The sequence below is a fragment of the Choloepus didactylus genome, chromosome 13 (assembly GCF_015220235.1).
Source record: "Choloepus didactylus isolate mChoDid1 chromosome 13, mChoDid1.pri, whole genome shotgun sequence".
In the NCBI taxonomy this organism is placed as follows: domain Eukaryota; kingdom Metazoa; phylum Chordata; class Mammalia; order Pilosa; family Megalonychidae; genus Choloepus; species Choloepus didactylus.
In genome coordinates this window covers 20,820,985-20,844,674 of record NC_051319.1, presented here as the reverse complement: position 1 = coordinate 20,844,674, position 23,690 = coordinate 20,820,985, and the positions used below count along the sequence as shown (strand labels likewise).

General features: G+C 38.2%; 1 protein-coding gene across 2 annotated transcripts in view; it reads left to right on the top strand.

The window, feature by feature from the left end:
* The window catches only part of HAPLN1 (hyaluronan and proteoglycan link protein 1), a 101,249-nt gene that overhangs the window by 32,486 nt on the left and 45,073 nt on the right, over positions 1–23,690 (top strand). The window contains exons 1-2 of one of the 2 annotated variants that reach the window (XM_037801506.1): positions 21,039–21,187; positions 21,806–21,931. In XM_037801506.1, coding sequence (XP_037657434.1) covers positions 21,832–21,931 — 100 coding nt within the window. In that variant the 5' untranslated portion in view covers positions 21,039–21,187; positions 21,806–21,831. Of the gene's footprint in view, positions 1–21,038; positions 21,188–21,805; positions 21,932–23,690 lie in introns of those variants that run through there. The other variant, XM_037801505.1, reaches the window with a different exon arrangement.

The window sequence follows — 23,690 nt, the reverse complement described above, 5'->3', positions numbered from 1 at the left end:
TTTGTTATATACATCTCATTATTTTATAAAGCATTGAATATTTTGTTTTATATTTCAAAATACTTGTCACCCTAACTTTCAAGCAACCAAAGTTTTCCTCTTAATTTCCTTTTTATTTGTTGTTAACAATGGCATTTTTACAGAATGCAATTACTCCCTTCAAAATCAGGAATGAAAAAACAACACACCCTTCCAGATGTGGAGAAAATAAACTTTATCCGGCCCTTGAACTCCATTAAACTTTAATGACCTTCTTTTATTTTCTGTCACTTTGCACCCCACCTGCTTTATCTTTATCTCCTTCTACCCCTTGGCCCATCAGTGTAGATTCAGGAAGTTTTCTTAAGTTCACTTGCTGTCTCCAAAATGGTGAGGGTGGGAGATGACTGTAGGAGGTGAAGCATATGCTTATATTTGCACTGGATTTGATGCATTACATTTTTAGTGAACATGAGCAGAATGAAGAGGTGGCATAGTTGCTTCTGAGTTATCTCATTACTAGAAATTACCATCTAAAGTCCAACGGCATTGAAATTTCTTACTTCATTGCTACTGTTATATTGCCAATTCAGGTAAGAATTACGATTTGTGGATTTCACTGCCTGTGACTGTAATGCTGCCAGAATGCAAAACACCAGAAATGAATTGGCTTTTATAAAAGGGGGTTTATTTGGTTACAAAATTACAGTCTTAAGGCCATAAAGTGTCCATCAACAAAGGGTACCTTAACTGGGGGATGGCCAATGGTGTCTGGAAAATCTCTGTTAGCTGGAAAGGCACGTGGCTGGCATCTGCTCCAAAGTTCTGGTTTCAAAATGGCTTTCTCCCAGGACGTTCTTCTCTAGGCTGCAGTTCCTCAAAAATGTCACTCTTAGTTGCTCTTGGAGCGTTTTTCCTCTCTCAGCTTCTCCGGAGCAAAAGTCTGCTTTCAACAGCCGTCTTCAAACTATCTCTCATCTGCAGCTCCTCTCTTCTCAGTTCCTGTGCATTCTTCAAAGTGTCCCTCTTGGCTGTAGCTCCTCTTCAATATGCCACTCTCAGCTGTACTGAGTTCCTTCTGTTTGTCAGCACATTTATATGGGTCCAGTGATTTAATTTAGACCCACCCTGAATGGGTGGGGTAACACCTCCATGGAAATTATCAATCAGAGTCATCACCCACAGTTGGGTGGGGTGCATCTCTATGGAAACATGCAAAGAATTACAATCTCATCAACACTGATACATCTGCCCACACAAGATTACATCAAAGATAATGGTGTTTGGGGGGAAATAATACATTCAGACCGGTATAGTGACTGTCAGCCAAGCCAAGGGAGATTTCCGTGAATCTGTCAGGGAAGGAGAAGCAGAGTCCAGAAAGCCTCACTAAAGGGGATTATACATGCCAAACTGTTTTTGCTCCTTCTTCTGCCTTTTTACCACCAACAACAGCTGCTTCATTTTTAATGTGTCATACATTTCCCTATGTGGGACAGAGGCCACAAAGAGCATAGTCCTTAAGCAAATACTAAATTAGCAGGTAGAGGGGGTAAAAGGGGTTTGGCCTCAAGTCTTACTCTTTCTTTTCCTTTCTTTTATTTTTGGCTGGCCATATTTTGCATCTCTAATTTTTATTTTTACTCTGTCATTGATGGTAGTTCAGTATCAAACAATATGAAGACTGCCAGGGCACAGAAATGAAATAACAAATGATGAAAACTCAATTCCACTCCCACTAAGACTTATTGCTTATATGTTTATTTTCCACCAATGTGAGACTATTTTATCAATCAGATGGACTGGGAACAGGTAGTGGAGGTGATGTACAATTATTAACGACAAGAACTCATGTAAATGCCTTAAAAGCTTATAGGCTTATATGCTTTATGTTCTCCTGCAGATAGACTTCAAGGACTTGTTTGGAAATACTTGCAGAAAAGTGGAGGTAGTCATATGGTCTTGGCCAAAATGGTCCTTCTCCATCAGAGTAGATTATGCCCTTCAAATGAGCAGGTATCCTTGGAAGATTTGTTGAGGCATGGACAAGCCAGAAAGAGTCATCCCAATCAACACAAAAAATGGAGCAAATGAAATTATCTAGTGACTACTCTAGTTAACTCCAACTAACCTCAGCTCACCTCACAGCCAGTTGTATTTGGAACCACAGAAATGCCTGTCTGCTTTATTCACTTATTGAACACTCACTGAGAACTCACTACATGCTAGGAGTGTATACACTTCTATGCTCCTTGTCTTCAGGAGGTTTGCACTTTTGAAACATTAACAATGAATCAAATAGCTTTAGGTTCTTCATTACTTTAATAATTTTTTGACTGCTTGGACTTGGGACTCTCCCTAATATTTCACAAAATTATGGTCAAGTTTGAAATGAAAAAGACCTTGGAGAACTTTGTATTGATAACTCTAACGGTGAGAACTTGGAACCAAATCAAAAGGGAGGATCTGTCAGAGTATTTTTGTGGCATGTAGGACTCTGAAAAACTTTTAAGATTTAGGTATATCTAATTTCCCTACTTCCTAAGATAGTACTGCCCATATATTTTTTTGTATTGCCCTCATGTATGATATTAAACTCTGGATCAATGGCAAACCTAATACTTATATAACATAAAAGTTTTAAATGCCATGGTTCTTTATGAAAGAAAGTTATATATTACATACATTTCCTGGAGTCTAGAGTAGTCAGTTCTAACTGACAGACTAAACTTCAATGCCTATAAAGAAGGTTGGTTAAATGATTTTGTTTCTGTTTTCAGTTGAACAAATTTTTCAAGGAAGATGTAAATAAGAACAGTTTAATTTTAAATGCTTAAAAAATACTTTCAGTGATCATGATTACTTAAAAACATATTAGAGTGACATCTTGGGTTGTATCTTTTTTTTAATACAGTTTTATTGGGATATCACACATCCTTTAGTCATTCACAGTGTACAATCAATTATTCAAAGCACTATCATACAGTTATGCATTCATCACCAGAATCAATTTTTGAAACTTTTCCTTACTCCAAAATAAAAATAAAAGCAAAAAAGAACACCCACCCTATTATTTATCTAACTTTTGTCCCCATTTTTCCACTCATCTGTCCATATAATGCATAAGTGGAATGAGAGCCACAAGGTTTTCAAAATCACCCAGTCACACTGTGCAAGTTACATAGTTATACAATCGTCTTTAAGAATCAAGGTCACTGGGTTGCAGTCAGACAGCTTCAGGTATTTCCCTGTAGCCATTCCAACACAGTAAAGACTAAAAAGTGATATCTATATAGCGATATCTATAGTGATATCTGTAAGAATATCCTCCAGAATGACCTTTCGGCTCCATTTGAAATCTCTCAGCCACTGAAACCTTATTTTGTTTCATCTCTCTTCCCGCTTTCGGTCAAGAAAATTTTCTCAATCCCACAGTGCTGGGTCCAGGCTCATCACCAGGAGTCATTTCCCACGTTGCCAGGGGGATTCACACCCCTGGGTGTTATGCCCCACATAGAGGGGAGGGAAGCGAATTCACCTGCCTAGTGGGCTTAGAGAGAGAGGGGGCCACATCTGAGCAACAAAGAGGCTCTCTGGAGGAGACGTTTAGGCACGATTATAAGTAGGCTTCGCCACTCCTTTACAGCAACAAGCCTCACAAGGGAAAGCCCCCAGATCGAGGGCTCGACTCACCAAATTGGCAGTCCTCAATGTTTGCAAGAAAATCAGCAATAACCCAGGTGGGGAAGTCCACCACATCCACATTTCTCCCCAGTTCTTCTGTGGGACCCTGCAAATACACTTTTACTCTCTACCCATATCACTCTGGGATGTATCAGGATTTCACCCCAGCCTGTACAAACTCACCCAATTCCACTTTCCATTCAGAGCTCCATGCACCTATGGTGTTCAAACAAACTGATCACACAAATTAAATTATTTAGTGTGCTACAGAAAATATAGATCCTGCACCAAATAAACATGTCCTCCCTTGGTCTTGCACAAAAGTTGTAGTTTTAAAACCCAGTCAGTATCATCCTTTACCATTTGGCTTGATTTGCCCTAGTCCTAACCAGATCCACTTCATTCATATCTCTAATTAAAGTCTGAACTATTTTTCAGCTTTTTCAACAGTTGCCATATGGAATAATATTGACATTCATAGCTGCCCAGCTTTAGCTCCAAGTCTCAGGGGTCACACAGATACCCAAAGTTCCAGAGACTGACTAGGTTATACACAAGGAGCTCAGCATCTCAAAATTTAGATATAACTATTCAACTCAGGAATAGATGTGACTGCTGTAAGAACTTACAATCTAGGGACCATTACAATAAGCGTTCTCCTGATAAGCCATGCTCAAAGATTCAATTCTCAGAGTTTACACATTATAGTTAGTCCATTTTAGAGAGACATTATAATGTTTGTCCTCTCATTTCTGGCATACTTCACTCAAAATGCTGTACTCGAGATCCATTCACCTAGTTGCATGTCTCACAACTTAATTCCTTTCTTATAGCCGCTCAATATTCTACTGTATGCACACACCACAGTTCACCATTCTGTTCATCAGTCGATGTACCCTTAGGCCATCTCCATCCATTGCAAATTGTGAATACTGCTGCTCTAAACACTGGTTTGCAAATGTCTAGGTTGTATCTTGCATTTCAAAACCAGTTTGGAAACTCAGTTTAATCAGCTTTGCAGTCAATATTTGACAAGTTAATTGGAGAATATTGCATTTTTCCTTTTTATGCTGTGTAGACACTGCCTTTTTGACTGGAATAGGTTTTGTTATTCATAAGCCAATGAACTGGATTCCGCTGAGATCATATTTTGATCTAAATTTGGACCAATAGTAAACATGCTTCAGGGTCTTGGACGATATCTTAAATGTGACGGTATCAAGAGGAGAGGAGTGAGGAAGTTTCTGCTGCTAATGACCATTAATTTAATTGATTTATTTTTATTTTTGTCATGGCAGTGTTTACTACCAGATTAACTCAGTAAATCATTGATCATAGGACTTTTAGTTGTATTTAGTCAAAAGTCAGAATTGACATATATTTAAATCTTTCCATACCTTCTTAAAGTCTGATCACCATTGAAAATATAAGTGAGTTGTCTGATTCTTGTTTTGTCAATGTTCTGGTTTAGATATATTATGGCCCCCAAAATGAAATTATCTTTGATGCAATCTTGTGGAGGCAGATGTATTAGTGTTGATTAGGTTGGAACCTTTGGATTAGGCTGTTGCCATGGAGCTGTGACCCACCCAACTGTAGGTGGTGACTGATTAGATAATTTCCATGGAGGTGTTGCCCTGCCCGTTCAGCATGGGCCTTGAATAGTTTACTAGAGCCCTATAAAAGAGCACAAACAGAAGGAACTCAGAGCTGCAGCTGAGAGACATTTTGAAGACAGCTGTCGAAGGCTGATATTTTGAGAACACCATTTTGAATTGCAACCTGGGAGCAAGCAGACACCAGCCACATGCCTTCCCAGCTAACAGAGGTTTTCCGGATGCCAATGGCCTTTCTCCAGTGAAGGCACCCTATTGTTGATGCCTTACCTTGGGCAGTTTATGGCCTTAAGACTTTAACTTTGTATCCAAATAAACTCCTTTTATAAAAGCCAATCCATTTCTGGTATTTTGCAAAACGGCAGCATTAGCAAACCAGAACAGTCAACTAATTTAGAATTTTGTGTGGGCTATAGTGGTGAACTTAGCATTGGTTTTGCATTATGTGGACAATATGTTACCATCAGATCTATGATGCCATCAAACTGTCTTGTAGAAGATTTGCAGTTGTATTTTAGATCCAGTGTTAATGTAATGATTAGCTGAGAGTTGTTAACAATTTGAACCCCTAAAGAGAGGTTATAATTTTAAATGAAATGAAGTCCTAAAATACTGTTTTGCTGGCTAAATTAGAAATACTTTCAGAAAGTAATTTAGTAGAAAGTAATGTTATGATGAATTTTCTATCCATATGAATCCTACTTCTAGGTATCTTATTTTACAAACTTTTATTTCAATTCATAAAGCTTGTAACTAAGAGGTTTGTATTCATTTAGCTGTATGCATATAAGCTAGAATCTTAACTTGATTTTATGTAACCTACATTTGAAACAATTTTAAAACATCTCTATTGCATTCATATTTGCAGTTTAAAATATGAAGAGGAGAGCTAGTTTCCATGTATCTTAAAATCATGTAAAAGATTAATAAAAACGGAAGTCATTTTATTTTATTTGCTTTTGTCTGTTTGGAATTTGTATTTGAAAGTTAGGTAACAATGAGACAGTAATCTAGGCTCTCAAATAGTCCTTTACAATGTTTCAGAAAAATGAAACTTTTCACTGTACATCTTTGGTGAAAAGGTGCCTTCCAATCTCTTTTAAATTGCTTTAAAATGTTATTTAAATTGTAATTCATCAGAGAAGAACTCATGTCTACTTTTGTAGCTTTTTTATTTGGTGCCAAATTCCTTGTCAACCAGTCTTCTAAAACCATTTACTACTACAGATAATGACAATAAATCATTTCATTTTCTACCTTAAGAAAAAAAATTTTTCAAAATTTACTTTCATATTATTCAATATAATGCTTTGTTGTTGATGCTGCTGATATTTTTGTACATGGAATCAATGAAGACTGAATCTATAAAATTATAATATCCTATTAAAGTATGCCTAGTAACCTTGCTCTTTATAGAAAAAGAATATGCTTATTCACTCTTTAGAGAATAATTTTCATTCTTTCTCTTTTTTTTGTTTTAAACCCTAACAGGTGTACAAGCTTTTCTTGTTTGTTTCTTAAGAAATTATTCTAGGCCGAAAACAAGGAAAATTTTATTGAAATTTAATATAGTCAAAATTACCTCTAGCATGTAGACTTATTATTTCCATAATTTGACAATTACTATAATACCAATATAGCATGACAGCATTTAGCATATTAAACTACAAAGAAATTATAGCCTGAAAAGTTGCAGCATTGTGAATTTATATTCTTGCACATTTAATTGTCTTTTAAGAATTGTTCATGAGATGATTTGATTTTCAATTATTTTCTTCTTGTGTAGTGATCAAAAATGACTGTTTTCTTCTACATTATATGAAAGTTGCATTTTAATGGCATCACAATGTAATATTTAGATTACCTATTATCTAGTTTTTAATGTTCTGTGATAAAATTGTAATATTTTTAGGGCTGCAAAAATAGGAAAAGTTCCCTAAAGATAAACAAAGGAGTTTATTTTCTTTTAATATCACCATCATCAACAACATATGTTGCTTAACATGCATTTTTTGTTTTCCTCCATTAACAACTATCTGACTGAGAAGCAAACTATTAATTATGGAGGACATGCCCTCTGAAAACCTAGAAAGTTCATGTAATTGAAAAACTTTTGAGTAGATAGTGAGAGTCCTGCAGATAGGGTATAGAAAGAACTCATGGTAACAGGCCAAAGCTACTGTAGTAACTGCTACAGTACTTAAGGGTTTTGAGACCATGAGTCTCCTTGTTTATCTATTATGCCATTTTTTCTTTGACAGACCATGAACTATCCACTAGAGTTAGAACTAGAATATTGGAAATTCCAGCAGGTCTGGAATTTTCAACTGCATGAACTGGAAGAGAGTCTTGCTGGCACCCGTGTATATGCACAAGGGGAAAAAATCACATTTTAAATACATAATGTCAGAATGAACTGTTGTTTCTATATACATACACCATGCTATCCCTGTGATGCAGCTTCACATGCAGCAGGCATTAAGAATACACGGTGACAAGAAAATCCATTTTTACTTTAGTAGTAATTCATATTCTTTCCTTCTTATCACATGATTGGGTTTTGATAACTGCCTGTCCACTGACATTGCTGCATTTGAAGGGATTCCTGGTTAAAGAGGACACATTATAAGATTGGAGAGGCACAGATGACTCTGCCCAAAGTTGCATATGACTATCTTCTGCCCCAATCTCCCAATCTTCTCAGAATGGAGAAATGAGTCAAATAAGATGCAAAGGAAATATATAATCATACTTTTATTGTATCTGTTAATTCCATCCCCAACCTCAACGTGAACTGGTAGGAGAATAAAATTCCAACTGAAGGAGTAGCATGCAAATAAACTTTGAATGAAATGCCCACAACTTTTAAGTGTCACTTCAGAAAAAAAATGAGGGCTTCACAGAGTTTGTGACCTGGGAGTGTCAGAATCATGTTAGATGTTCTTGACTTGTTTATTCTTTCAGCAATGTCAGACTGCTAGTTACTCAGAAATAAGAAAGTGTGGTCTTCACACTTGCTAGTATGTTTATGCACTGCTTTTCCCAGGTATTCTATAAAAGTTTGTAGAATGGTACACTACAAAGTGTGTGCTTTTATTCAGATATGACTTTTATGTTCATTTTAGAAAATCAATAAACGAACAAGCAAAACCACTGCAGGACCCATTCATAAAGCTGGTTTGGGAAAAACCTAACCCTTGCCTCAAGGATTATATAAAGCATGTTCAGATGGACCAATGAGCAATTTGTACAAATGCACTTTAAGTGAAGAGTTGCTGAGTTTGTCCCAACCTTGTTAATATTCTCTAAGAGAGAGCTGACTGAGAACAAGCAGTAAAAGCAGTAAGTGAATCAAATTGCTCCTTAAAAACAAGTATTTTTAATATCATATCTTTAAAAAAATTTTTTAATGCAGCTTATTTTGAGAGTTATGAGGAGCCTAAGTTCAACTTCTCTTGCCTGGCATAAATCTATGACTCACTGAGACTTCTGAGATCCCTAATTAGGAAAGAAAGCACAAGTAAATAGTGGAAATATCCACAACTAAGTGATGCTCAATAAAGTGGTCATTTAAAAATGAGTTGCTCTATACCTAAGTTGTTTCTATATAAGAGGCTAAAGTGTATTTGGACCTTCATTTAGCAATAACTACAAGTAGTAAGAAGTCCAATAAATACTAAATTGAAATATGTGTCTTTTATTGCTCAAATCTATTTGGTATATATTGCTCACATAAAAATCTGGGAAATCCATAAACCTCTTGCTCATTTCTCTTACTGTTTCTGTCACTGAACCCTTTTCCTCCATACCCTGCCACACCTTTGCAAGAAAAAGATTATGTTTAAGCTATATAAGTAAAATCTTGTTCTTAGAGCAGCCATCTAAAAGAAGTTCAGGGATCTGGGGAGTGCAAAACAGTATATGTTTTGTTGTTGGCATCTTCATTTCCTCAAACTTATTCACTCTTTATTACTCCTTTGCTACTTCTCTATTGCCCTTTTCCTTAATTTGTTTCTTCCTCTTATTTTTGAATGATGTTTTCTTCCTCTTTATTTCTCCTTCTTAATATCCCCCTATGCCTTCCTCCTGTTTGCTACTCCATTCCCACTCACTTTCCACCCTTTCACAATGGGCCTGTAAGTGTAACCCTGTTGCCTACAGAGAGGCAATGGGCCCTGAGGCTATGATTAGAGGTGTGCTAAAGTACTTAGAGTCCAGAGCCAGTCTTGGAACTTTCTGAGACTATTTCAGTAAAACGACAGTCATCCCAAATTTACAGAAAATGAATCATTGCAAATAATCCCTGTTACTGACAAATATATTTTTTAATTATTTATCATTTCTGGTTGTAAATTTTTTCTAAACTGGTTACACATTTTTCTGCCTTTTGAATTCTTAAAAATTTGGCAACATTACAAAAGTTTGTAAAAAAGAGAAAAGAGAAAAAACCACCCATCTGCCTATTACTTTAAAAAAATAGCTAGGATGTTTGCATCTATTGATTTCCAGTATTTTAAAATAATATTACAATTAAAATCACATGTGCATTGTAGGAAAAATAAAGAAAGAAATGAAGAAAAGTGGAAAGAAGAAATATGAACATGGGCACAGCATCATTTTTGTGGGTTTGCAGACTCTTCTGAAGCCCAATTATAGATGCAAAATACACTATACCTGATAATCTTTAAAGCTTAGTCCAGTGGTTCTCAAATTTAAGCATGCATCAGCATCACCTGGGAACATGTTAGAAATACAAATTCTCAGGCCTCAACCCCAGAGTGTGTGATACATTAGAGATTTTGCATTTCTAACAAGTTTTAAGTGATGGTGATACTGCTGGACCATGCTTTGGTTTGACTCATGAACTTATTTCAAATAGATTTATAAGAGGGCTTACAACCTGCTTATTATATGGTGTTGCACCCCATGAGGGCTTTGCCAGTCCAGAGGCCAAAGAAGACACCAGGCATTGTCTGATAAGTGAACTTTTATTCAGGACTTACCAACAAGATGAGAAGTCATGAAGAGATCATGATGGCTCTCTCAGGCTGGGCAGGCATCGCGTTCACAGGGAAGTTGACTGCGCTATGCAAAGAGGACAGCAAGCCACTTATAAGGGTTTGAGACAAAGACATTCCTGAGGGTACAAGGACAGGAAAAGTCTTGACTGGGGAGGGGAGGGGTGATCTATAGATAACCACAAGAGTGTTAACATTTGGGAGCCAGGAAGCAGGTAGACTAGATTAACATTTGATGGCGGGAGGTCTGGGGTACACTTACATCTTGCTCTTTAGTGAGACCAACAGTTTCTCGCCTTCTACTTACTTCCCACTTCACATTTTAAAGCTACATTTTAAGGTTAATTTGCCGTTTTTCTCTTTACTGGCTTACAAAGACTATAGGTTAATATTAGCTGCCTAGGTCACACAAACTGCTGTGCACCAAGTTCCATAGGCCTGTTCTGTTCAGGCCACAGGCTGCCACAATCCACCCCCACACAACAGTTTGTTTTGACCATAGGACAGACTTTCTGTCCATAATTCACAACAATACAATAAACAACGTAGTATTAATATACTGGTACAGAGAGATAATAAACCTGTTAGCAAGTGGCACTATGGCCAAGTTAATGAGTTCCACCATTTAGACAAGAGGATCATTAGATAAATGATCACTACTTTGCATGCGATTTTGTATATGATCAAGAGTGTGGGTTACATTTTGTCAATTGCCAGGCACATACATACAATACTGAATATTAATTAGAGCACAAACACTGCCTGGGGCTAAAATAGCTAAAGGATAAAACTACCAGGCAGTCTGCTTTATTCTATATCTGGTTTTTACCATTTTCTAACTTTGACCATTGTGAGGTTTCATCATTAAGCAGTGATATCGATAGTTTTTATCATTTTTCAACCTTGACCACAGAAATAAATTTCCTTTTCCACCAACTTTCTTCAACTTTCTATATTTATTCAGGTTTTGTTCCATATCCTTTCTTTTTCTTCATTCTGAAACAACCAGTCATTTAGGACAAAACTACCTGCTTTTTCCTTCAACAAAAAACATCCCTCATACCCTCTACTTTCAAGTCACCAAAACAATTCTGGAAATTGTTCTTAAGCAAACATTTCACAACATATTATTACCATTAAAATTAAACTTGTTAGAATAAAGCTAAATACTCAAAAGCATTTTAGTTAATGCATTATTGAAATAGTAATATACTTTTTTTTAACAAGAATTAACAACATATGTAAGCATTAAATTGGACAGCTGAGTGGTTTAACAATATATAAGCCAAGTCTTCATTAGTAGATAGAAGAGTTCCAGGTGAGGGTGTTTTAAATACCGTATTTTCTCCCCCTGCAGGGAGCCCTGCAGGGTCAGATTTACAGTTAGTTTCCTATGTAATTCTAATACCAATGGGCTTCGGATTCTCAACCATTGTGGCTGTATGGGCCAGAACCAGAGCCAATTGACCTTATTTTCCCCGAATTCTAGTGTTTGTGGCACAGGCAAGAGAAAGTTATTATCATTACCCTGTTGAGGCTCGAAGGCAGCCAGCCCCTTTATCTAAATTTATAAAGCCTGCATGGGCCCAGCAGTTACCAAGTACACCAGTGGAAGCTGGCCACTTTGGGTCTGGAGTTAATGCTGATACAGTCATGAAGTTTCTATCATCCTTTAAGTGTTCTAAGCTATGTATGGTAGCTCGTTAATTGGCTTTTCCCACTGGGAAGGCCCAGCAGCAATACTGTAGCTGTATCCATGGAGGTGGAGACATATTTTGCCCCTTTGGACAGAGAAAGGGGGCCAATATAGCCTACTTGCCACCAGGTGACAGGGATCTGGTGTCCTCGGTGCCTGGTTTTCCTGTGCAGCCATTCAGCCACTTCATGCATCATTGGTTTTAGGCTGCAGAATTTTGCTAGGGTATCGGCTTCTATGTTACCTGGTAATGAATTGATTTTGTGGGCAGAGACATGAAAGACGGTTACCTTACATGTGTGGCAAGGAGTCCAGATGTCTTCCCACTAGATGGCATCAGTACTGGGCTGGACAGTCACGGTCGTCTGGGTATCAGGTTGCCCATGTGCCAATCCATGCAAAGTCAAGTATGTTTCCTTGTCTATCAACAGTGGGCATGGGAGGAGCCACCTCAGGAGGATCGAGAGGAAGCAGGGCATGCTGCTCTTCCACACAGAAGACCAGTCCTAAAATTTCATGCATCTCTGTACTTAAAGAGACGTTGTTAAAAATGCCACATTGTAGGAGGTAGACTTTCCATTTTGTCAGCGTGCTCACCTGAGCACTCCCCAAATATGGCTTGTTTATAGTATCCCTTATCCACATATCTTTATGGGCATGGTCTTCTGAAAGGTCACTGGGCACCTTTGAGTTAGGCCTTTAACTTAGAGCAGAGCATTATAAGCTGTGCACAATTGCTCTTTTAAAAGGCTATATCTGAGTTCTGTGCCCTTCCATAGTTAGGACCAGAATCTAATAGGTACACATTTAGCTTGTTGCTTTTGCCACAAACCCCACCCAAAGCCAATATTGGCACTGGCCACATCCAAATCACAGGGTACATCAGGGTCCAGCCTCCTTAAAGCCTGTGCTTGTGCAATAGTTTGCTTAGTCTTTTTAAACACAGCCTGCCATGGAAGATCACATTCCCACACTTTTCCTTTTCTAATTAGGATATACAAAGGTTTTAAAATTCATACTAAATAGAGTATAAAAACTTTCCAATAACTTAATAAACCAAGAAAAGCTATTAAGTGTTCAGAAGTAAGCAATGAGGGGTAATTTTGTATTTTAACAACAACGACTGAAGGAATAGCCTACCAAGAAATTGATAGAGTAGTCAGGCTCTTCTGGAGATTTCCATATTTGAAGGTGTCCTTGTGGAAGCACAGCAAATGTTCATTGTTGTTTTCCTCATGGGAAGCCTAACAGGTTGACTGGAAGAATCTAAAAATATGCTAAATAACATATTAGCAAGGTTTAACACAAAGTTAAATTGGCTTAATTGAGTACTCATATTTTGCAACAAGGCAGCATTCACTTCCCTGCAACCCCACTGCAGCAGGGTTGATTGAAAGAATCTAGAGGAATGCTAAAGAAGGCATTAGCGCATAAATGTCACTTTTTTAGGAAAAAAAGTGACAGATTATTTCAAAGGTGTTTGTGATTTCCAAAACAGGAGCAGCTGCATGTACCATAATGTACAGGATACATTTAATGTACAACATTAATGCACTTTCAAGGTGCAACTACTGGTCTCAGAGCTGAACCATGTGGGAGATGACTAATCATGAGGTGAGGCAATATGCACTACAAGTCAGAGACCAGCTTTGTGTTCTTCCAATATTTTTCTTAACAGTTGTACTAAATAGCTCATTTTACAGAACATTGGGCAGAGCTGGCACTGAACAATTATTTGCAAATTTGAACAAATTAGTATATATTAAATGCATGTTTGTATTGTTCATATTTATTTGTATGAATCTATATATAGGAACTAATGGTAGTGAATCATTTTATAACAGGTGTGCTTACCTATTAAAAATGAGGAGTATTAAAAAGATCATTCTATTGGTGTTAAGGAGTGATTTGAAATTTTCAACCTCTAACTGTAAATAAAAATTGCTGGACCACCCAAAAAAAAAAAGAAGGCATTAGCAAGATCTAACACAAAATGAAACAGGCCTAACTTCTTGCTAATATCTTGGAGCAATGTGGTGATGTTCGGCACAGCTGCAAACAAAGGAGGGGTTACCTTATTTATCTGTCCGTAATTAATAGTCATTTTCCAAGAGCCATCAGACCTCTTTACCAGTGGGGTGGAGGACTCTCTTCATGTATCAAGTGTTTGAGCAGCCCTTTCTTCCAACGTTTTAATGCCTAGCTTAACAAACCTTTACATCTTAGGTAATTTACTCCACAGTTTACGGGGTGAATCCTCTTCAAGCAGCCACACTACTTTGCATTGCTTTACCAGCCGATTAAAAAGTGAGTGGGTTTCCACCTTAGCGCCCAGTGAGGAGGCTGCCACAGGGAAGGGTGAGTGGAGATTGTGGCCAGTTTGTTTATTTCATGCCAGACAAGCAACGTGCTATCCAAGACGCTATCCCATAGCCATAGCAACCAGTTCCCTAATGACTCCTAGGTTTTTGTTGATATTGATTACTAATATCTCTTAATTTGGCTGGAGAAAACTCCTGGGATGAAATGAGCACCTTTTGATTAGAGGCTGCTGCTACTGCCCTGCCCTCTTACTTTCTTGGGAGATCAGGGTGTTGAACTTCCTCTGTTTTAACCCTTTGTTGGACAGGAGGTCGAACATCCTTACTTTCCTTATTATTAATTTCCCAGTGAGACATGGGCTCACCATCTTTTGATGAGGAATCAACAGGGTCCCACACTTTAGGGTCTCAGTTAGGGGAAGCCAGGATATGCCTAACTTGCCCTTTGGGCAGCTTGTGCCCTCTTACTCTAGTGTGCTGGCATGCCAGTATTTCTAAACTTTTATCCAGAGCATCTTTCAATTCTGCTTGTGCTAGCCTCATATCTTTTTCTAGCTTTAATTTACCCCCCAGTTGGCTTACAGCCACCTTTGCTGCTAAAACTTCCTCAGTAGCAGCACGTACAACCTCTGACAATGGCCAGCCCACCGCAGCCACAATCTGGTGGCCCTCTTTTTTTCTTTCTCAATCCCCAGTGCCCCTGTGGCCTGCTGCAGGATGGCTACTAATCCCACTGGAGACTGCAAGCACCTTCGTACTCCCTTGGCAGGTCCCATCTATCCTGGAAGGTAGCCACTCCTCCCCACACTGAAGTTCCAGGCCACCCCGGTATCCCTCCCGGGGCCAATGCTCCTGCGAGCTGCTACAGGATGGCTATTTGTCCAGCCAGAGAGTTATAAACATTTCCATACTCTCCTGGCAGATTCCATTCATCTAGGAGGGTAGCCACCCCTCTCCACATAGACATTCATTTATCCAGGAGGGTGGGCACCCCTCCCAACATAGATGTCACAGGCCTCCCCGGTATCCCACCCGGGGACTTCTCCTTTCCCTTCCCCAAGTTCATGTTATCAATGCCTGGTATTTCTTTAGTCTCCATGCTGGCAGATATTTGATTCCCCTGGCTGGTTTTGCCAATTGTTGCGGCCCATGAGGGCTTTGCCAGCCCAGAGGCCAAAGAAGACACCGGGCATTGTCTGATACGTGATGGCTCTCTTAGGCCGGGCAGGCATCACAATTGCAGGGAAGTTGACCACGTGATTAAAAAGAGGACAACAAGCCAGTTATATGGGTTTGAGACAAAGACATTCCTGAGGGTACAAGCACTGGAAAAGTTTTGACTGAGGGGGAGGGGTGAGCGATAGATAACCACAAGTGTTAACATTTGGGAGCCAGGAAGCAGGTAGACTGGATTAACATTTGATGGCAGGAGGTCTGGGGTACACTTACATCTTGCTCTTTTGTGAGACCAACAGTTTCTCACCTTCTTACTACCCACTTCACATTTTAAAGTTACATTTTAAGGTTAATTTACCCTTTTTCTCTTTGCTGGCTTACAAAGACGATAGGTTAAACCTTAGCTGCCTAGGTCAAGCCAACTGCTGTGCACCAAGGTCCGTAGGCCTGTTCTGTTCAGGCCAGGGGCTGCCACAGATGAAAATATATTTGTTTGCCTGGTTTTTTGTGTTTTTTTTTTTTGCATTTACAATAAAAACAATCACATTGCAGGTGGTCACACTAGATTGATGATCATACCTTAGTTTGTGTAGTTTTAAAACTTTTTCAAAAACACTTCTCACCCTGGCAAGAAGTTGTCATTATTGCTATTTTGTAGGTGAATAAATTGAGATTTGATGCACTATTTATAAGACCAGGAGTAGAAAGAACTCCTGTTTTCTTCCTTCTGGTCCAGGATTTCTCCAATTTACCAAGCTGCCAAAGTATCAAACCAAGGTCAAGGAAGCAATAGAATGAACAGAGCCAGATTACAGGGTCACAGTGATGAGAAGTGTATGGCTGGTCATCAAATTGAGGGCCTCAGAAAAGCTTTTTAGCCATTTCACAGAACAATGCAAGTAGCTTGTACTTTCACAGAACAATACAAGAAGACAGGGAAAATGCTATGTTCACCTTGAAGTTTATACAGACTCACTCCCTGAGGAGGCTTCTAGTTGTATAGTTGAAGAAAGATCTTTTTTTTTTCAGTCATGGCTTCTCTCAGCAGCCTTGGGTATATTCCAGGCTGTTCTGACTTCTGTCCTGCTTTGCATAGTAAATCCAGGGCTTAGTTAGACATCACCTTCTTAGCACTGGCAATTATCTCTCCACACAGGAGTGAACAGTTCAAAGGCATCATTACTCTGAGTCCTTTGGCCATCATCTAGCCAGTAGTGTGACTTCTATCTTTCACATACCTGTAAAGCCAAAAGAAAAAGCAAAACCTGCTGCCACCACTACCAACAAAACAGTTCAGGAGCCAACAAAAGGTTACCATTTATTTTATTTTGCCAAGTAAGAATTAAAACACTATAATCAATAGGTCTGCAAATTAATAGTTCCATGAAATAGAAGCCATGTTAACAGCAAAAAGGTAAGAAAAATTACTTCAGAAAAAAGGCTAGTTCCTGAAATTGAATTAATTTAGCCTAATGAAAAGCACATGGTTGCAATCCTACCAGTTTTCCCCTACTTCACTGCACCACTGCCCAGCATTTAGGAAGCACCAATCATGGCCCTTCTTCCGCCTTTATCTAGAACAGACAAATTATATCAAGGAGGAGAAGATTCAGTCTATTCAAAAATAATTTGGTCAAAGGAAATTCTGTAGTTTCTTGGCACATTCAATTTCTAGCAACCTTAGTATTGAGGCTCATAATTTTTAAACTAAATTTCACATGCTAAATTCAAACCTGGTTTATTTCATTATGTCCTCAGTGGAGGAAAAAAGTAACTCTTCACCATCTTCCATATAAGAACAGATTTATGCTTCTAAACATTGGTAATTGGGTCTTTTACTGTATTAACTGTTTCCTGCATGTATAATTTTCCATTCATTCTTCCTCTCTGCACAGACATACAGTTCTGGGTGCTGGGCATGCAGTGAGGACAGCACTCAGTCTTTGAACTTAAACATCTCGAGTGCTAACCAAGGTTTAATAATTGCTATGCCCAGCATGGGATGGGTCAGAGGAGGCATTCTAGCTTATGTGAAGTCTTGAAAGAGTTGGTACAGAGTAGATGGACCCCAGTAATGGTGACTGAAAGTTCAGGCTCTGGGTCAGCCTGCTCAGATGCCCGTCTCCTTGCTTTACATGCTGGGTGTCCTTGGGATAGTTATTCACCATTCTAAGACCCTGTTTCCTCAACTGTACAGCAGGTATAATAATATATCTGCCTCACTTGAGTTGTTATAAGGAATAACAATGAAATGGATGACACTTCAATTTTTTATTTCAATTTATGTGCCTGGCATGGAATAATAGTGCAGGAAATATGTTAGTTTTCAAGGCACAGAAAATAGCATGCATAGCTTACACTTGGCTTCATTTCCCCATTACCGAAAACAGTAATTTTAACATAGTAAGTGCTCGAGGAATAGTAATTGGCCACCTTGATGTTAGGCTGTTGGTACTAGTGTATCTGTGTTTCTATTAAACTATTATAATTTTGCTTTGAGTATAGTAGTTTGCTTCCAAATAGGGTTCAATGGTCACCAAAGGAGAATTATAAAATTATGTCCCTATCACATGTCTTTGGCTAAGAACATTGACATTTCAGTTTGTACTTGATTTGAAGCTAGCTGTGACTTCATGGAATTGAGTATTTGTAGCCTATAAAAAGAGACCATTAATTTTTTTGGACTGCACGTGAATTGAGAGTATTAATTCAGGGGCTGACAGTAGCTGGCTCTTGTCTCCCAAGTTCCCTAAATTTCACTCATAGCAAAACCAGAACAACTTTACCAAAGATCCTCAGAAAAGAAGTCATTACAAATGAAAATAACCAGGAGTCAGATTCATTCACTTGTTTGACACACTTCTGTTGACCATCTACTCTTCCTGAGGCCTCCTTCTCCACTGGGGATACCAAGACCCTGGCACAGCCCTTGTCCTCCAGAGCTTAGTGTAGTTTGCAGCATCTCATGTTGGACTTGTGGTTTGCTCTAACACCAAAAGATTGTGTCTGCAAAGATTGGTTTTCTAATTTCACCTGTGTTGGTGAGATGGTTGTTCTGCTGCCAGGGTAGCAAAGATAACTTGCACTCTGCCCACCTGGATTGCATCAATGCCAGTGTGGGGTACTATTTTAGTTTCTTAGGCTGCTGAATGCAGATGCCATGAAATGGGTTGGCTTAAAAAATGGGAATTTATTCGCTTACAGTTTGAGGCTGAGCAAATGTCCAAATCAAGGGTATGCTTTCTTCCTGAAGACCAGTGGCCGGTGATCCTTGGCTCCTCTGCCACATGGCAGAGCATGTGTTGGCATCTGTCAGTCTCTCCCTTCTCTTCCACGTTTTGTTGCTTTCAGCTTCTTGCTTCTGTGGCTTTCTTTTTGTCTCTCTGTATTCATTCCATGTATAAAGGACTCCAGACATTGGGTTAAGACTCAACTTAAATAAGGTAGGCCACACTTGAACTGAAGTAGTCTCATCAAAATATCCTACTTATGATGGGTTCACACCCTCAGGAATGGATTAGGTTTAAGAACATGTTTTTCTGGGGGTACATACAGCTTCAAGCCACCATAGATACTCATGAAGTGTTCACTGATATATGCCTCTGTTCTAGTCACAAATCACTGAAGTTGTGTAATATCCTTGACTTTTGTAACTTTAAGACAGTGTGTGTACATGGTGTACATGTACATGTGCTTGCTGACCCCTGCATCCACCGAGTCAGTGTTCATGGCATCCGTATAACAGCAAGGATGCAACCATGCTAAGAAAATTGCCATCTGGTTGATTTCTCGTACGTCTAGTCTTCTAAAGTGAAAAACCTGTGTTTCTGATTACATGTAACATGAGATGGTGTTTTAATTTCATTGCTTGTTCAAGTTAAAGATCCTAAATTTAAAAAGAAACCAAACAGTTAATAGATTAAGTTTTTCTTTTGGAAAATAAGTACAACTCAAAGCAGGTGTTGCTCTTGTTTGAAATCAAATCCAAACTTTGTCACTTGCTACATATGTGACTTTCAGCAAGGAAATTTTCTGGATCCGTAACAATGGAAATGCTTGTTTTATTCAATTGTTATAAGGACTGCAAGAGCCATTGTATACAAAATGCTTTGCGCAGTACTTGGCAAATAGTAGACATTCAGTTAAAAGAAACTACTGCAATTATTATTTCTTTTCCCTTTAAGAATGTTTGCTTTTTAAAACTCAGCCCTTGGACCACTTAATATCTTAATTTAACAGATTGAGCTCTTAATGGTATAATTTTGAATGCCATGGTATGGAATTGAGGAAGATATACAGATATGTGTTACATATGCATATGTGTGATATATTTTAGTTAGAAATGAATGAAAATTGGTTTGACTGCAGTGGTAGAAAGCACAACTCTAACCTAGATTGTATGCATCTGTCTGTCTATCTATCTGTCCATCCATCTATCTACAGCTCCCTATAAATTATACTGTAGATGACCACACTACTGTGGAAAATTGGTCCAACAAATTCTCTGCTTTTGCTCATGTAGAGAGCACCCCACACCTCTGTGCTGGGTTGCCATAATCATCAGCTGTTTGGTGTTTGTATATATACATGTCCCAGGGATATTCTAAATTCCAAATGGTCACCTTTACTATTTTTGTTCTCCCAAAGCACAGTTCTGTTCTTAAAATAAGTAAATGATTATTTGTTAACAATATCCCTATATACAGAAGTCAGTGACAATAAAAATAATCATTTTGGAAAAATCCACAGAGGTACAATCAAGGGAATTTCTGAAAATAAGATTAAGTGTAAATGAAGTAAAATTCTAAGCTAATACTCTTGGCTTCCTGGAAAAGTAAGTTTCTCACTTTGCTATTCAACCATCCTCTTTCTGTGATGTAATGAAGAAGGAAAAAAGATTTAAAACAAACATGGAAGACTGAAGCCATAGCATCACAGCAATGGCATTTTTGGAGAAAAAATCACGGAGAGATATTTAGGTCCCAGAAGAGACTTGGGGAATTTCTTGAGTAAATGCATTAGGCTCAGGAGTTGAGGCCCTCCTGGACCAACCTCCAGGAACAGACTCGCAGAGTCTTTAATAAGTATTCCTGGGAGTTAGGCTTTCCTGGAAAAAACAAATTAGTGTGAGAAGCCAGTACTGTGCAATTTCTGTTTTAAAAATAGCCAAGTATTGTTAAGGCTGCTGTGTGCATGAGAGAAAAAGCCAGTGCCCTTGTTAATATTTGCCTCAGCTTCCACATTAAAACAGAGGAGCTACACTGAGATTCTTGCCTGGTAAACACTGCAAAGGTTATCAGGTTTGTATCACTTGGAATCACTTTGTGATCCATTCCTGGATCTTCCAGTGACAAAGTTTGGGGGGATGTGTCCCCTTTTTTCAAGTAGGTCTTGCAAAAAAGAACAGCCAGTGATGGTTCCGCCTCTTTCATTGAGGACCAGGGCTGCGCCTGCCTGTTTATTTCAGCTATTCATTTGCCTAATTGCCCTGCGAGGCTGGCAGGGACGTTCCCTGCAGCCGCGGCTCTGCTGACTGCAGAGACCCTACCTGGGACTCTAAATTGGTGCGTCAGCGTTTTAGGTAGAAATGAATGAAAAATCAATCAGGGAGACTGCAGTGATAGCATGCACAACTCTAACCTAATTTGTGCATAATTTTCAACTACACTTCATAGACCCAAGCAGTGTTTTAAGATGGTAAGTGAATCTGTAAACAAATGTGTTGTTTCTACTTAATGAAGCTTTTTTTTTTTTTTTTGAGTGCTCTTTTCTATTTGAAACAAGCAAATCTAAACTGCCTAGGAAGCCACATGTGAAATGAATGATGATGTCACATTTCATGCAAATATTCTTTATTTGTCTGGTTTAAGATTCAATTCCTAATTAGACTGGGTGATAAATATTCATATATGGGCATATAAAATTGTTGTTTTATTAATTTGTTCTCCAAATTCAGAAGGTTTAATTTTTTTAAAAGTGTATTTACTTCTTTGACATATCTCTTTGTAACTTGCTATAACTATCTACATCCAAACTACTATAATTTAAATTTCTAAATGTACAATTCTGCAAAGATAGAGTTAAACTCTGTTTGTCTTCTGTCTGCTGGCTACTTGTACTAGATCAGGGGAACTGGAATTGTTCAAAACTGCAGTCTTCAGCTCTCAAAGACAGCTACAGTAACTTTCTGAACAGATTGGGTTAAATATTTTTACAGACCCATTATATGATGATAAGGCGGTAATAAGTTGTGCAGTGCAACACTCCAAAGGGTTCCAAATCTCACAAGCCTTTTTGTTTGTGATGCTCTCACAGTGAAGAAGATTCTTTGAGCTATAAAGATGAAGAGTCTACTTCTTCTGGTGCTGATTTCAGTCTGCTGGGCTGATGATCGTTCGGACAACTATACTCTAGATCATGGTCGAGTTGTTCACATCCAAGGTAAGAAAACACAAGTTCTCTTTGGAAAGTCAAATTAATTTCAAGCTACTTCAAATTGAGATGCTGGGTTAGTGCTTCTTAATTTTAGTTCTGATACATAGACTTCTTTCCCTTCCTGCTAATTGGTGGGCATGTTCTCTGGATTTTGAATGTTATTGCATTACAGTAAAGAACTGGGGATGAAGTTGAAAGGCTTAACTATCCAGCTGCAATGAGTTGATGCCAATTGTTCCAGGCTTTTTAGTGTAGTTGTTACCTGCTAAGTAGAATGGAGTACAGAAAGTTTACTGAAATGTATTTTGGGGGAGGAAGAGATATAGAGTAAAACTTCGGAGGTAAGATTATTCTATCAGACTGTTCCACCATTTAAGAAAAACAATGTAAATAAAATGAGAGTCAGACAAGCTACAGCTCAGGAAAAAGTAGTTCATTCCATTATAATCTCCTTCAGAAAAGCTTTAGTTTCCATAGACCAATACATTGCCTCTGCATATTTCTGTTCAGCTCAGCTGAATCCTAAGGCTGAAAGCTGTGGTAGGCTTTGAGGCTGCAGTACAATGCAGCTGTTTCCTCAGTCCCAGCTTCAGATGAGGGACTTCCTGCGTTAAAAAGACTTGTGCAATAAGAGAGAGCTTTAAAGGAGTTGTAGTCTCTCTCCTTGCCTGTATGATGAATAATTAAAAACAAGAATGGCAAAATTTAACAGTTTAAACATGTGGTGATATTAATTTTAGATGAACTCAATTTGGGTTACCAGAGGCAGTATAAGTTCTCTAAGAGGCATAAAACATCAAATGATATCTTCAAGGTCAAAAGTGTTATCTCAGAAAACTGCATTCACTGTTGAAAAGTATGACTTGTGAAGGTAAATCAATAGTGTAAGTCTGGCTAGAAGTGTTTTACTGTATGTATTCTGACTACCAAAATAGTATTTTAAATTTGACTATGTCTAGCTATATTAGACACATCTTTTTCAGTCCTGTTTGCTTCCAACAGCTATATTTTTTTCACTGCTGCGCGGTGAAAGGAATTATGTAATCATAACTTCTCGTCGGCAAGCTGCTGACTCACCTGTTTCCTTTAATGTGTATAGTGTAATCAAAGCTGTTTCCCAAACAAAAACAATGTAATATTTACATATAGAGATTTCTGGTAAGGAATAACATCCTTTTAACTAGTAGTCACAGAATTCAATTCACCCAAACTGGTAATACCTAGTCATTATTAACAATAGCCGTTTAGGTTCCATATAAAATAAACTTTAGCTGTGGTTTCAAGTTAGTAGTAGACAGGTACCCAAGTTATATCATAAACTGTATGCAAACCATTTAGTCTAAATTGCACCCACGGTATGGCAATATTATTTTAAAACTGTGCTAGCATTTTAAAAATCACTCCTGGTGAGCCTATAAGTCTGACACAAGTTTTCTCATCAAGGAAAACTTCTATTGCCCCAGCCTTCCCATCCCTTTTGCTCTATCCAAATGTCGTGCATAGGAAATTTCTGATCCAGCATATCAAAAGTATCCAGATTATTTGCATTCATTCGTTGTCCAATTTTTTAAAAAATGGCTGATAGTCTACTTTGTTTTGACTGTAAATTCATATTCTTAGAAAGTATAAGCTTGCCTTGAAGAATTGCTTGGAGCCTTGTAGTAGAACTACAAGGCCTATATTTGGTTTATGGAAGTTAACACTGAAATAAGATTTGGGTTGTAGTATGTTATTAAATCCATAAGAGAAATTGTTTATAAAATTC